Source organism: Centruroides vittatus, unplaced genomic scaffold, assembly GCF_030686945.1.
Source record: "Centruroides vittatus isolate TY-2023 unplaced genomic scaffold, ASM3068694v2 contig_3107, whole genome shotgun sequence".
NCBI lineage: Eukaryota > Metazoa > Arthropoda > Arachnida > Scorpiones > Buthidae > Centruroides > Centruroides vittatus.
Genome location: NW_027122002.1, coordinates 26,207 through 41,029, shown reverse-complemented (window position 1 = coordinate 41,029; position 14,823 = coordinate 26,207). Strand labels below are relative to the sequence as shown.

Below are 14,823 nucleotides of genomic sequence, written 5' to 3'. Positions count from 1 at the left end.
ACGAGGTAGTCAAAATGTCTCGACTTACATTATCTTCGGAACAGATGGAAATTTTGATAATCGAACTGCAAAAACGTCCATATTTAGTTAAAGGGAAATTGGTCGGAAATATTTACTAAAAATACTAAAATGTGTAAATTTCATGTATGTAGGCCTACAGTACCTAAATTATTCGAAAGAGTCAAAAATATACTAAAAGGGAAAGTGAATTTAATACCGGAAAAAAATAATTTATTTAAAAGACATTTATATCATAGGTCTGATAAAAAAAATTAGATATAATGGGTGAAAAAAAACTTGTTTATTCATTTAATTGCAGTTGTGATCCAGTTAAAACATATATAGGTGAAACAAAAAGAAAATTAAGTACAAGAATAAAAGAGAATATACGAGTAATAAGGGGGAATTATGCAAATTCTGCATTCGCAGAACACTGCAATAGGTACGGGTGCCAAATTGACAAAAATTCTATGAAAATAAAGAAAAAAGAATCAAATAATTACAAATTCCAATTATACGAACATTTACACATAAAGAAAGAAAGGAATAGAATCAACAATAACTTGGGTCGTATAATCCACCAATCCTGGAACATCATACTCGATGACGTTATAAATAAGCATAGTTAAGCAACTCTATTGAAACACGGTTGAATGGTGAAATGTAAAATCTTGATGTAAGTTCTCTTCCTTACACATTATGGTTAAATTGTAATAATTTATAGTTTTTATTCAATATGTTCGTTTAATTTTTTAATTATACAGCGAACTGTTTAATGGTAGTGCGTGGAATACCAATAGAGATTGGAATATGTTTTTACACGTTACCTTTTGCTGTAGAAAGAGAAATATCCATTCATACTCTGAATTGGAATATGTATTTATAGTAGGTTTTTTTAAAATTGTATTTTATTAATACGTAAATTTTAGATTATATAGTAATTTATTTGTTTTATTGTTAATTTTAGTGCTTAGTGGTAATACTGCTGATGAGGGGCATGCTAGCCCGAAACACGCGTAATGTGTGTACAGATATTGCTACTACAGGTGATATAATAAAGAAATTTTCTCTGAATTAACTCTCATTACTCTGCCAATCTTTAAACACCAGTATAAGGTCCTACTAATAAATAACGTCCACGTAGACGAATATAAATAATAGACTTTTAAGGTCATTAAGGCTTTTATTATCTAGATAATTGTCCACTGATCGAAGTGGAACAATTAAAAAAAACATGGAGTCAATGGCATTTCGGAACGAAAAGTAAAGCGGCTGCTTTAAGAAAAGATATATTCAGAACAGGTGGAGGGAAAAGAAGTACTCCACCATTAACAGACCTTGAAGAAAAGGGTTTATCATTAATTGGGAACGAAGAATTTGGCTTCGAAGAATAAAATTTATTCGAGCTTTGAGCTTGCAGTACAAGTTCTCTTGAACCTTTACATCATGTAAGTAATACCTTTTTCATTTATGAATTTATTTTTTATATATTAAATATACTCATATATAATATACAGTCAAACCTGTTTTTGTGCGGTCTTTTTCTGTGCGATTTTTTTTGTGCTATTTTTTTGTGCGGTATATGAAAATTTCAAATTGAAACAATTGACTCCTGGGTTAATGTAACCCTTGGTGCCAAAATGGCGGCTCGTCTCTGATTCCAGCAAGGAAACAGTGGGACGCACGTTCTAACCTAACCTAACCTATTCTAATAATTTGGTTGCTAATGATTATGGTAATTTATTAGAATAGGTTAGGCTAGGTTAGAACGTGCGTCCCACTGTTTCCTTGATGAAATCAGAGACGAGCCGCCATCTTGGCACCAAGGGTTACAATAACCGACTCCTGTAAAGTTTTTTTAAACTCTATTGGATGTTTTCTATGACATCATCAGGTTTTTTTCACTTTTTACTTAGTAAAATTTTTTTCTAACACTGTCTTTTCGGTTCCCTCTTATTTTAATAGCACAAAAATCATAAATATTATGTTATATTTGAACAGATGCAATAAGTTAGCTCCCCTCCAGCTTTAGACTGCGGGTGTGAAATTTCACGCCTTTTTAAATGAAATAACACTTCCTGCAGCTATATTTATCAAATAAAATCATTTTTTAACGATTATTTTTAACTTATTAATGTTAGATTCGTATATAAGTGGAAATAATTAATTAATATAAAAAATAAAATTCTTACAGGATTTTTTCCCATTAGGGATTGCAGAAAAAGGCCCAAGGAGTTAAAAAAGCAATTCCTATTTATTTCGTACGGTTTTGAGTTATTTTTACGTGAGACTTTTTTTATGCAGTCCCTATCCACCGCACAAAAACAGGTTTGACTGTGTGTGTGTGATATATATATATATATATATACACACACACGTGTTTATGTTAATAAATAATATACACATATTACACGTATTTCGGCATGCAAGCCCGAAACACGTGTATTATGTGTACAGGGAAAATTACTACAGGTGATATAATAATAAAAGAAAATTTGTTTTTTCTGAACTAATCTCTCATTCTTGTATCATATCTAAACACCAGTGTAAAGTTTTATTAATGAGTAATGTCTAAGTAGACAATTAAAAATAACTTTAATCATAATTGCCTTATAGTCCTTATTTCTAAACATTATAACTCCATTTATAGAGCAATCTGTATCTAACAAAAATTCATTATTAACAAGGTAAACTTTATAATCTTTTTGGAATTTATTTTACTTTGAAATTGACTTCATTGATCTAAAATATTTAATATATAGTTTAAATGAAAATATTAAAACATTTCTCTTTGATTAAATGCTTTGTCTAGTTTCATTAAAGTATCTAGTCATTTGTGTGTGTCTGTGTGTGTGTGTATACATTTTTTTTAATGTAGACTTTCCGCCTATAGATGAAAAACTAGCAAAAAATAATAAATTATTACGACAACAAAATAATATAATGGAAGAGAAAAATACGATTCTCAAAGAAATCTTGCAAACTCTGCAAAGGGTATTTATTTTACATAATTGTTTAATATTTTAATACTTTTAAGAAAATTTATTGAGTAAAACAAAATTTTTATATTTACATGTGTATCTTTTTCTAGTTTGCATGATGTGTTCGTACTATTATCTCAATTAAATGTTTAATTTTAACTTTAATTTCTAAAAATGCAAAAAAAAAGAAAGAAAGAAAAATATATTAATACAATTTGACGTTGACTAGAAATTATAAAATTTAAAATATCTTTTGTATTTTATACTTTTATATATTTTTTTAAATAATTTTTTTAATATTCAAATTATATGCAAATTCATGTCAAGATGGAAGTATTTGCTCTCAAATATCACAGATGTTTATAGATGCCCAAGGGGTGGAGGTGGGTATTTGGGCAGTGTCCCAAGGAAACTAGCCAATCAACTGATAAATTATTTTCATCATTTGAACAATTCCCTTGGAATTGTTGCTGCTCAAATGATGAAGCAGTGTAGATGGGTAACTGGTTTTCATCATTTTTTTTGTACAAATCCAAGGGAATTGTTGCGCCTGAACTGGTGGACTATTGTATTCATAAATGGGCAACTGATTATATACATTTCGGATGGGCAACTGATTATATACATTTCGGAGTTGCCCATTTGCTTGCCTGTAATCAAAACAAGGAGTTGTTGATTGACTAGCAAACCGGCAGCTTGGTCTGAAAATTGGTGCAGTAGTGTAAATAGGCGTGTTGTTTCCTCTGCAGTTGCTGCCGCTCGTGATTGCCTGATAATTTAACGGTTGTAGCTGTGTAAGGAACTGAGTCCGAGCGTTATTTTTATTTTTCTATTATTTTTCGTTTTATTATATTTTGTTTGGGGCTTATGTTTATTTAGGACGAAAGTTCCCACCACTCTCTTATTAGTAACGAAAAAAAGAAGATAAACCAACTCACGAAAAAAAACGAGCGCTGTAGGAAAATCTCGCGCACTTGCGCTGCCCAGCGGAAGTAAACAGTCCGCAGAGAAAAAATGGAGGGGGGGAATCCCCACACTCACTAGCAAAGAACTTACTAAACCGTCATAACATCCCAGAAAATTGTGCTAAATACTTTGTAAACGGTTTATAAGCTTTTGTCGGATATTTAAAGCTGCCAGAAAGAAACTTAATGTTAGAAACTAAGTATGTAAATAAGGGGAGTAACCCAGCTGAATTGTGACGTCACCTCACAGCAGAAAGCCAGTACGCGAACCAACGAAGGAGGAGGTGATTTCCAAATCGAGGTGAATTCCAGAGCGAGGCGAGACGATCCAAGATGTTAAAGAGAAATTCGATTTGACGATAGCGAAAAGGATTGAGGAAATGGGTTCCTAGTATAGTGAGGTGACGGATAGACGTTTAGTTCGTAGGAACTATGAACAGAATCTCTTAAGTATTTGATTTGTCGAATTTTCAAAGGGGAATTAAGATTAAGTTAAGCTAAGTAACTGAGTTTATTGTCGGGTTGACTTGTTGATTTTTGTTAAAAAATTTTGTTTTGGATTATTGACCAATTGTACATAGTAAATTCTATTTACTAATTAAATATATTTGAAACTTTTTTAGCTTTGACTTGATATTTGTCGTTATTCTTACTAATATTTTCGGTGCACGCGTAAAAGCCCAGGCCTGGCAAACTAATCTCGAATCCGCGTAAAGTACCCGTTAGGTTAACGGAAGTTTTTCCGGCCGCAGTTCGGGTCCGTTTCCTAAGATACTAAAAATAGTACTTTACAGCTGATGAATGGATAGACATGGCGCTTGATTATTTTGAGAGGCACAACTGTAATGTCCAGTTCAACTATTGGAAGCAGACGTCGTTCCCACACCAGAATTTTCGAAGAAATTTAGGATGGCCCCATTGTCTCCAGAGTGTCGACAGAGTATGAAGTTGAAGACGTTGGAACGGAAACTACGGAGTTGGCTCTTGTTTCTCCACATGTAGATTTTCTAAGCATTTGTTCCTTATATTTCATTCTCCTGTTCTGGAACCAGACTTTAACTTGTTCGCTAAGATTTAATATTTCTGTCAATTCCCTTTTTCTTTCCTTACTCATGTAATGACTTGAGTTGAATTCTCTCTCCATTGTTAACAACTGCACATTAATAAACGCAGTTCTCGACCGTTTCTTTTTACCTAAAAGCGGAAATAAAACAATATATATTAATAGAACGACTATTTAAAGTGTGTAATTTTAAAGAATGCAAAACTTCTTTCACTCAAGTACATGATTATCGACCTCTGTACAGCAGTAGGCCTGCTGTACAGGTACATGTACAAATTCCCCCTGTAGACGAGCTTATTTGTAGGGCCTTTTCGCTTCATCAATTAATAAAAATTTTAAAAGAAACGAGGCCCTAAACCGAGTAGCTGATTTAGCGTTTGTATAAATAAAAGTTAAAAAGTGATTTTATAACCTCAAAAATAAGAAAATTTTATTTAAGTTTCGAACAATTTGTGCTAAAAATAATAATTAATCAACTACAAAAACTCGATTTAATTCTTAAAAGCGATTAAAAATTTAAATGAATTCTTGAAAAATGATTTAAATTTAAATGAAATTAACTGCTGAAACTGATTAAACTTGGACAGAATTAAGCAGAGAAACTGATTAAATTTAAACATCATTAAATGACGAAATCGACAAATTCGAACACAAATAATGAAATTAACTAATTTAAACACTACACATGCAAATTTTAACCGAATAAAACGATAAAAATCCAACATTTCTGAACACGGCAATACGCTAAAACCTTCAAATTTAAAACACTGATCATTAAACCACGACAGAAAATTTAATAATAATCAAAAAATAACAACGAAAAAGGATAAAAGACGTCGACAGTTACATTTATAAAAACAAAGGTAAGAACTCGAAAAAATAATAATAAAGTAGAAACAAAAATAAAAAATATAAAGGCGGATGAGGAGGAGCGAGAAAAACATAAAAATCGCAAAGTTAAATTATGAAAGTTAGATTTTTAAGAAGGAATTTTTCAGTAGAATGGTGACATCAGCTGGTGAAGATTCGTCGTCGAAGACACTGAATATTCAAGCACGAGGAAAAGCGCAGTTTCCAGATGCATCTGACAGTCAGCCAGAGACTGAGAGAGAGAAACTAAAAAGAGTTTCTGATTTGCAAAATTATTTCATTATTCATCCAAGCGACAACTGGTTTCCTATTTTACTACGCATGCCCCCGGAAAGTGTGCTGCAGATTGTGGGAAATCCGCGCTGTTCCAGATTGTAGAAGGACCTATTAATCAAAGGAATCAGCTGTTGCTCTCGTGAACAGTGAAAAATGTCATTTGTTACGCCGTGTGCGATGCTCTTTCTGCTAGATGACTGATGATGTTGCAGCGTAAAGCTCCTCCATTCAAGCACCTTTAACAGTGATCAAATAATTAATCCAACAACTTACTATAAGTAAAATAAATAAATAAATAAATTGGTGTAAATATATGCGAAGTGTAGGTTGGGAATGATGCGGATATTAACTTCGGTGTTTATCACGTGTCAACTTGTCACCCCAGTGAATGTTAACATAACACTTTATTAAACCATCGTTTAATTATCTCAACCATCCTCTCGGCAAACATGTATCATAATGACAGTTCTTTTTCTACATATTGTTCTACGTTTTAGTTTCATAAGCGGCCTATCGGCATGCATGTGCGACTAACTAGAGCGGAACTACAATCTCCAGCGCGCCCTCTCGATGTGCTTTCATCATCAATAGAGTGTTCAAAGCCAACTTTGTAACATTAATTCTAGTGTTAGTAATGAGGTTGCCGGAATCTAATTTGTTTAATTCCTTCTTCGCACCCTCTAAATTATCTCGATATCATTAGAATGTCAACATCTGGTAAGACGACCTCATAAAATGGGGTTGAAAATACGCACTTTAAAAACGCACTGATAGACAGAGATGCAAAAAGTATTTTACGGAATTTATTAGCTGCTTTCTGATTTAAAAAGATTTTTGTAAGTGTTGCTTCGCAATCGACAACTTTATTTCGATCAAATAATTAACTTCAACAACTGTTTAGAAAGTATTCTTAAAAGTTATTGTTTATGCAACAATAAAAAACGGGCTTACGGAATGATAACCACAGCGCGTGCTTAGTATTGTAGAAAAGTCTACAAACCTTTAAATGGTTTTAGAAGTTAAAAGAATCTTTTTTATACAAATAGGTTTTCTAATTAACTATCAATAATTATATATACACGTGGTATCGAAAACGATCTCTATCTAGTCAGTCATATGTAGTTCTTGAGGCCTTATGTTATTAGATCTAAAAGAAAGGTTAAAAATAAAAGGGCATTAAATCTAGAAAGTCTCCTTGCAGATCTAAGGCCTGTTATAAACCAACTGTTGCTAGAATAGCTTATAAATAGACTTAATTGCAACATAAGGTCTCGAAAAACCCGCTCGTTAAAAGGTTTTATATATTTTAGAAACACGTGAGAATTATACCTAAAAAGATCACGAGATAGAAGGCCTTAGAATAAGATAGTAATATCGACAATATATACAAGTGGTCTAGTGTAATTTTGAGGCCTCGTACACATATTACACGTGTTTCGGGCTTGCATGCCGAAATACTTGTAATATGTGTATATTATATATTGACATAAACACGTGTGTATATATATATATATATACAGTCAAACCTGTTTTTGTGCGGTGGATAGGGACTCGCATAAAAAAAGTCTCACGTAAAAATAACTCAAAACCGTACGAAATAACTAGGAATTGTTTTTTTAACTCCTTGGGCCTTTTTCTGCAATCCCTAATGGGAAAAAATCCTGTAAGAATTTTATTTTTTATATTAATTAATTATTTCCACTTAAATACCAATGTAACATTCAAAAGTTAAAAATAATCGTTAAAAGATGATTTTATTTGATAAATATAGCTGCAGGAAGTGTTATTTCATTTAACAAAGCCTGAAATTTCACACTCGCAGTCTAAAGCTGGAGAGACGCTAACTTACCGCATCTGTTCAAATATAACATAATATTTATAATTTTTCTGCTATTAAAATAAGAGGGGACCGAAAAGACCGTGTGAGAAAAAATTTTACTGAATAAAAAATGAAAAAAATTTGCTGACATCGTAGAAAACATCTAATAGAGTTTTAAAAAATTTTACAGGAATCAGTTATGTTCCAATTTGATTGAAATTTTCATATACCGCACAAAAAAAATCGCACAAAAACAAATTTGACTGTATATTATATATGAGTATATTTAATATATAAAAAATAAATTTATAAATGAAAAGGTATTACTTACATCATGTAAAGGTACAAGAGAACTTGTACTGCAAGCTCCAAGCTCGAATAAATTTTATTCTTCCAAGCCAAATTCTTCGTTCCCAATTAATGATAAGACCCATTCTTCAAGGTCCATTAATGGTGGAGTATTTCTTTTCCCTCCACCTGTTCTAAATATATCTTTTCTTAAAGCAGCCGCTTTACTTTTCGTTCGGGAATGCCATTGACTAGATAGTCAATCGCTAGATCCATCGCTAGACAGTTTACTTTATCCCTAACTTCTTTCCATCCATCTCGCAAATTATTTTTGTAAATATATCCGACCAATTTCCCTTTAACTAAATATGGACGTTTTTGCAGTTCGATTATCAAAATTTCCATCTGTTCCGAAGATAATGTAAGTCGAGACATTTTGACTACCTCGTGCCGTACCATGTGCTCTATATTTTCGTATTCTGCATTTTCGAAAATTGGACAATTTCATTGGTTAAAATTTTATACCGTGTTGCTCGCGCAGATAACCCGAACATGTGTAAACTGCCACTGCCTAAAAGATCTGTCTCTAATATTGCATCTAAAAGAAAGCGTTGCAGAATTTGCCCCCATTAAAAAGATTAAAAAAACAAGCAGTGTTTTTTTTCCTCTTGTAAAATTCCAATTTGCAACACTTGCTCAATAATTGTATGTCCAAACTGTTTAGATAACAAGAATTGTGTGTCATTTCATTACGAAATATATTTTTTTTCATAAATAGTGTGTTTTATTTCCATATTGCTATTCGTAAACAAAATAAATTCGTTTACTCTTCAAGGGTCAGACAGTCCCTTGAATAGTAATCGTGTAATATTTCTTTTGAGTAGTAACCAAGAGTTAATGCAGTACTATGTTCTTAATCAGTAACAGTCCTAATATTATATAGATTACATAGATTACTATTTAAATATATGGAGTGTCAGGAGTGTGACTGTTCTTATGCTCTAACCAATTTTTTTTAGACATTGTACTGAAGGAACATTAATCACATTGGAATAATGTTTCAGAAGAATGTGTAATTTTCTCTTCATCATTGTCTTTAACATGTTCCTCGTGAATTACTTCTGTTGACGAGATTTCAGCAGGAGAATGCCATAGTATTTGTTTATTGTTTTGACTGTTTACAGAAGGTAAAATTAATTAAAATTACCAAATATTTTTGCTGTGATATTAATATTATCAAATTGACAAACTACTTGTGTACGTGTTACACTTGACTGGAAAAACGAGTTTCGTAATGTTATTTTATGGTCTTGCGTAAAATAATTTTCATATTAGTTTGTAGTTTAAAAACATTAAGAGAATACCGATAAGGAACGAGCAGTTATTTATTTTGACATCGTCATTATGCCAGGCTGTAATTTTTAATCATATTTTTATTTTATCTTATTTAATATATATAATTTGCATCTCAAATTAGTAGTGGCTTGCACCTGTACATCATAGTTTCCCTTTGACAATAGAGTCTTGCCTGTCATGTATCTAATACCTTTCAGAGAAAAACATTTGAATTAAAATAACAAATAACCTGGCTTCCGATTAAGATCGAAAGTTCTTGTATAGTTAGTTGGGACCTCCTTTCCTTACGGTTTTCATATCTGGCCCCTTCTTTCTTCTATCTAACACCGTTCTCAAAATTAAAGAGAAAGACAGACAGATGCACGACAGTGGAAATTCAGTGAATTCACAGCTCTAAAATGTTTTCAAATTGGAGCCTAATAACTTGTTACTTATTTCTTAATTATTTACAATAGTAGTTATTTTTATAAAACAATGACAGGTGGCTTTTTTAAACTATTTGAATCACTAAACTAGTGCAGTTGAGATGACAGATAATGTGGACTGCATATATTTTAAAATTAATAAATAAAAAGTGATGACGATGTCATCACTTTTGATAATTGTTTTGAATAATTGTTCGTTTAAGATCATTTGCTGGTTTATCAAATATTAATGATATAAAAAAATCATAGCCGGAAATGTAATATAAAGTTTCTACAGCGGTAAAAAGTGCTTGACTGCCCTTCACTTTGGTAGCTACCGTTCTGTCCATTGACGTCATGTTATTGTTCTCGACTTCTTCCTCTGGGGTTATGTAAAGTCACTTGTGTACAGCAACATCTGTAGGAACAGATCATGAGCTTACCGTGCGCATCTTTACAGCATTTAATACCATCAGAGGAAAGCGTGGCATCTTACAGAGAGTCGGACAAAACATGGTTCGTCGTTGCACATGACGTAACGAAGTTGGTAGTTGTCACATTGAACATTTACTTTAATGTAGTGCAGCCACTGATTCGATGTACAGTTTGATTGTACTCTACTGTTTTGTCAATAAAACTTGTCATAAATACTGTATTCTGCTGTTTCATTCAGCATACCGACCACAAAGTGCAAAGTGCTGTAGAAACTTTATATCACATTCCCGGCTATGGGTTCCTGATATCAAAATGTTCAAAATTTCATCCTCTACAATCACCCAAATTTTTGAAACGTCATTCTGATACACCCTGTATAAACAATTCAATTATATTCATAACATTTTTACTTTTCCGGATGTTATATATAACAGAGAGTGGCGATCGGTCAGAAAAATTATTCTCGAAGATTTTTAATTTTTGGACTTAGAACACCTTAAAACATTGATAAATGTAAAAACTTCGGGTATAATTTCTGTAATACAGATGTCAGTGTGTGTATGTGTGGTACGATTTTGTTCATGCTTAATATCTCCTGTGGTTTTTGTCAAAAATGTCTGAAAATATTCCTCATGATTTAATTATTAAGGAAATTGATGGTTATTAAAGTTTGATTGATAAAGTCCAGGTGAAGAGAACATAAAGGTGGATCGTGTGTCTTATCTCTAGAAGAGTCAGACTTAATGACGGTTTTGCTATTTTATAATAATTAAAAATATAAAAAGTTTTTAAAGTAAAATACTATAACCTATGACGCCACACACGCAGTTTTAAATATTACCGGGAAAGTTGAGCAACTCGTTGGTTGAATTGTTTTTTCAAGCTTTTCTCCATTCAAAAAAAAATACTAAAAACGTTTTCTAAAATTGCGTTCGTAAATAGAAAAACATGATTATGTAATATATGGTTGTTCTCATTAACTTGTAATTCAGATAACAGAGATTGTATTTTTATTACCGGTATTTTCAAATCATAAATAGAAATCATAACTTTTACTTTATATTATTTATTTTATATCAGTCATAATTTATCTATTCATAAAAATTTTAACAATAGGCTCTCGCCAGCCGATTTCAACACGCCACTTGTTATATTTTATTTAACAGTGTGGCAAATATTCCGTTTATAGAATTATTAATAATATTTTTCATATTACTATAGTAATTAGGTTATACAATAATAAATACGGCATTCGGAATCGTAATGGGAGTGAATGTAACGTAAATCTGACACCATTTAACGTAATTCCCGGCAAGAACAGCGTTACAATGTCATCGGCAATTAAAAAGTGGCGTGATATCCACTCTGCAGTAGTGTTTAATATCGTAATGATTTGAATTGGGGTTTTTGTAACGAATCCTTGGCTATTTTTAACCAAGGAAATATCCCTGGATAGTTTTTTATCCTGGAAAATCTGGCTAATTTCTTAATAGTTCACATTTTTTTAAATTTTGTGTTAAGGTTAAAAAGGGATAAAAATAAAAAGTATAATTAACTCTACTGTAAAAGAAATCACAAGCTTGATAAACTTAACACCAAACTCCATGGAAAGCGGGAAAGTGACGTATAATAGCGACGACATACACAACAATTAGAAGGCGCATGTGTAGTATGATGTGGTGGATTAAAATGAGAACAAACTAATTTGTACTACGTAGTACTCAAAGTGTACGTGTACATTCTGAAAATGAAACTAACGATAACACCAGAGAAAACGTTCGTACACCGTCATCGTATAAACTGACAAGAGAAAATAAGGTTTATAAAACACATGTTCGTCCTATCAAAGCGATTTTATTCGAATAAGCCTATTATTCATATGTATGAAATAACATCGTAAATAATTGAATTGAGCCAATGTTGATGACATCTGAGCAATAACCTACATCGTGTTCGGAATTTCCAAAACGACAGGATGTATAGTACAGTACATTTAAATAATAATGGAATTTAATTTTGATATTCTATTATAACTCACGAAAGATATTAATTATCCGTGTACTTTCATGTTAATTACGAAACATTTAAATACTGTTGAATAAAAATAACAAAAACCTTAAATATCACTTTTTCTTACGTCGAACTTACTTTATATTCAATTAATTATGACTAAATGAATAAGAAGAACAACGAATGTTTTCGTGAAATTTATTAAATAAATTTTTAATCATTATTAAAGAATTTTGCTCAGTTCAATAATTTTGAAGCCGAATTTCTGCGGCATAAACCGAAAACTTCCGAATAGCATAAATTTTTCTTCGTTCCATTACTTTGCTTCAGCTTTAACTGCAGCCTTTGTCGGTGAACTAAAACAACACCATGTGAGTAATGCAATTGTCTAGAACACGAATGAATTGTTATACAACAGAAAACAACCTGATAGAAGCAGTAGCCTTAGCACTCTCACAAAGCTCCTTCAACTCCATCAAACTCGCATGCAGATTCTGTGCAAACTTCTCCGTGTCCGTCGAGGGGGCGTTTTTGAAAGAAGAAATGCAAAAGACGATACGATTCTCTTCTGGATTGTATGAGCATCCGTATCCGTCGGGCACCACAGGACCGTATCCAACTTTAATGTCGTAGATCGTTGGAAGCTACAAAAATCCATTCATTTAATTCTCTTCCACTCGCTAACACTTAGTCAATGCATAGAAAGATGCCTTACTTGACTGGTGGATAAGCGGAAATTCAGGAACTCTTTGTAATAATCAGTATTATAAAGTGCCGGTTCTTCTAAACCATACATAGCAGCCATTTCCTTTAAACACAAAAGATGGTTATCCGGTCCTTCTCCGTTGATTGTCTGCGTAATGACAGATATTATGACAATTACGGAATTGTTAATTACTTTACTCGGTTAATTTATAGCTCTTTCCTACTTACGTAACGGAGAATTTCGGTTTGTTTTTTCACGGCTTTTTGGAATTTATCCCATTTTTCTGTCTAAAGATATCGAACGAGTCAATTTGAATCGTATTTTATAACAATTGAGAAGATTCCATTCAACTGACCTGACTCAGAGAAGGATCTAACATAGACTTTGAGAATTCCAAAGCCTCTTGGCTAGAAGCGCGGATGTTGTCGATGCGACCGAATCTGAATTTTCTTAAAGCGGCACTTTCGTAAGTGGCCGTCACTTTGTTATGCATTCTGATAATAATAATAACATTGATTAACGTTTAACTACATTCAAATATGCATTAAAAGAAAGAGAAACATCGTTCAAATAAACCTGAAGTATGTCAACTGCAAACACAACTGAATGAACACATCTGGACTGATATTTTGTTTCTTCGGAAATCCTTTGCCGTAATTCTTAAATATAAAAACGTTGAGTTCGAGCGTGTCGATTAACCTGAAAATAATATTTACAGAGAGTATTTATACGTTTTCGAACAATAATTGTCTTTAAAGATCAAATAAAACACAGCTGTAAAGCTATAATGAGTGCCATAACTACGTAGGTGCAACGGGTGCACAGATATAAAGAAGCTCCTGAAATGAAGAAAAAAGATTTATTTTCAAATATTAAACTTTGCTGTGTGCGGTCCAATTTCGTAATGTTTTGACTAATATTTCAAAATGGCCAACCCTTTCTATCGTACGTATTTTTTCTTCCAAAAATGGTTAGTCAAAACTAAAATCTTATACATGGCGCATGAAAAAACTCGTTATATGATTGGCTATGATGCACAAATAACAGGAAATTATTTTAGGCTCTTAAATAAATTAAATAATAAATGTTTTCAGATGTTACATTTGTCGAAGGACTTCTTAAAAATAACAGAATATTGAGCTGAGATTGCCACAATGTTTATTTGTAATTACGATAAATTTCACTCGAGAAATAATAATAAATCGATTGATAGAATCAAAAAAATCTACTAAATGGTGGATCAATATGTGCTATAGCAAATTGTCGGTTAATAAAAGTAAAAGTCTTTTCAAATCTAAACACCACAAACTTAGTGATTTTACGTGTTGCTTTACGTATCATAACTTCTAACAGTTATGATACTAAAGATAGGCAAAGCGCAAACTGACGTTTTTTCTTGTTTTCTGCCTGTCAATGATAATTATTATTGGCGGAAAGTCAAAATTACAGAATCTTACGTGTCTGTGACGGCGGATGCATTTTTAATCTCTTCTGCAAGTGATTCACTGATATTCCACGTAAGTCTTTTAACTAACACTTCATCGTCTGATTTTCGTTCGCTACCCGCTAAGTGTAGATGCTGATCATTTTCCCTGTAAATACATCAATCACTTCACTTCTGTTTCTTATATTTAATTCAAGAGATAACAA

General features: G+C 32.2%; 1 protein-coding gene across 1 annotated transcript; it reads right to left on the bottom strand.

The window, feature by feature from the left end:
* Positions 1-4,850: 4,850 nt before the first annotated feature.
* On the bottom strand, positions 4,851-14,760 carry LOC136973200 (choline O-acetyltransferase-like). Its single transcript, XM_067267900.1, has 8 exons — positions 14,741-14,760; positions 14,631-14,678; positions 13,750-13,872; positions 13,529-13,667; positions 13,401-13,460; positions 13,183-13,320; positions 12,925-13,111; positions 4,851-5,140 (listed from the first exon to the last, which is right to left on the bottom strand). The coding sequence occupies exons 1-8, from the start codon at positions 14,758-14,760 to the stop codon at positions 4,851-4,853; spliced, it is 1,005 nt and encodes a 334-aa protein (XP_067124001.1).
* Between the last annotated feature and the right edge of the window lie 63 nt (positions 14,761-14,823).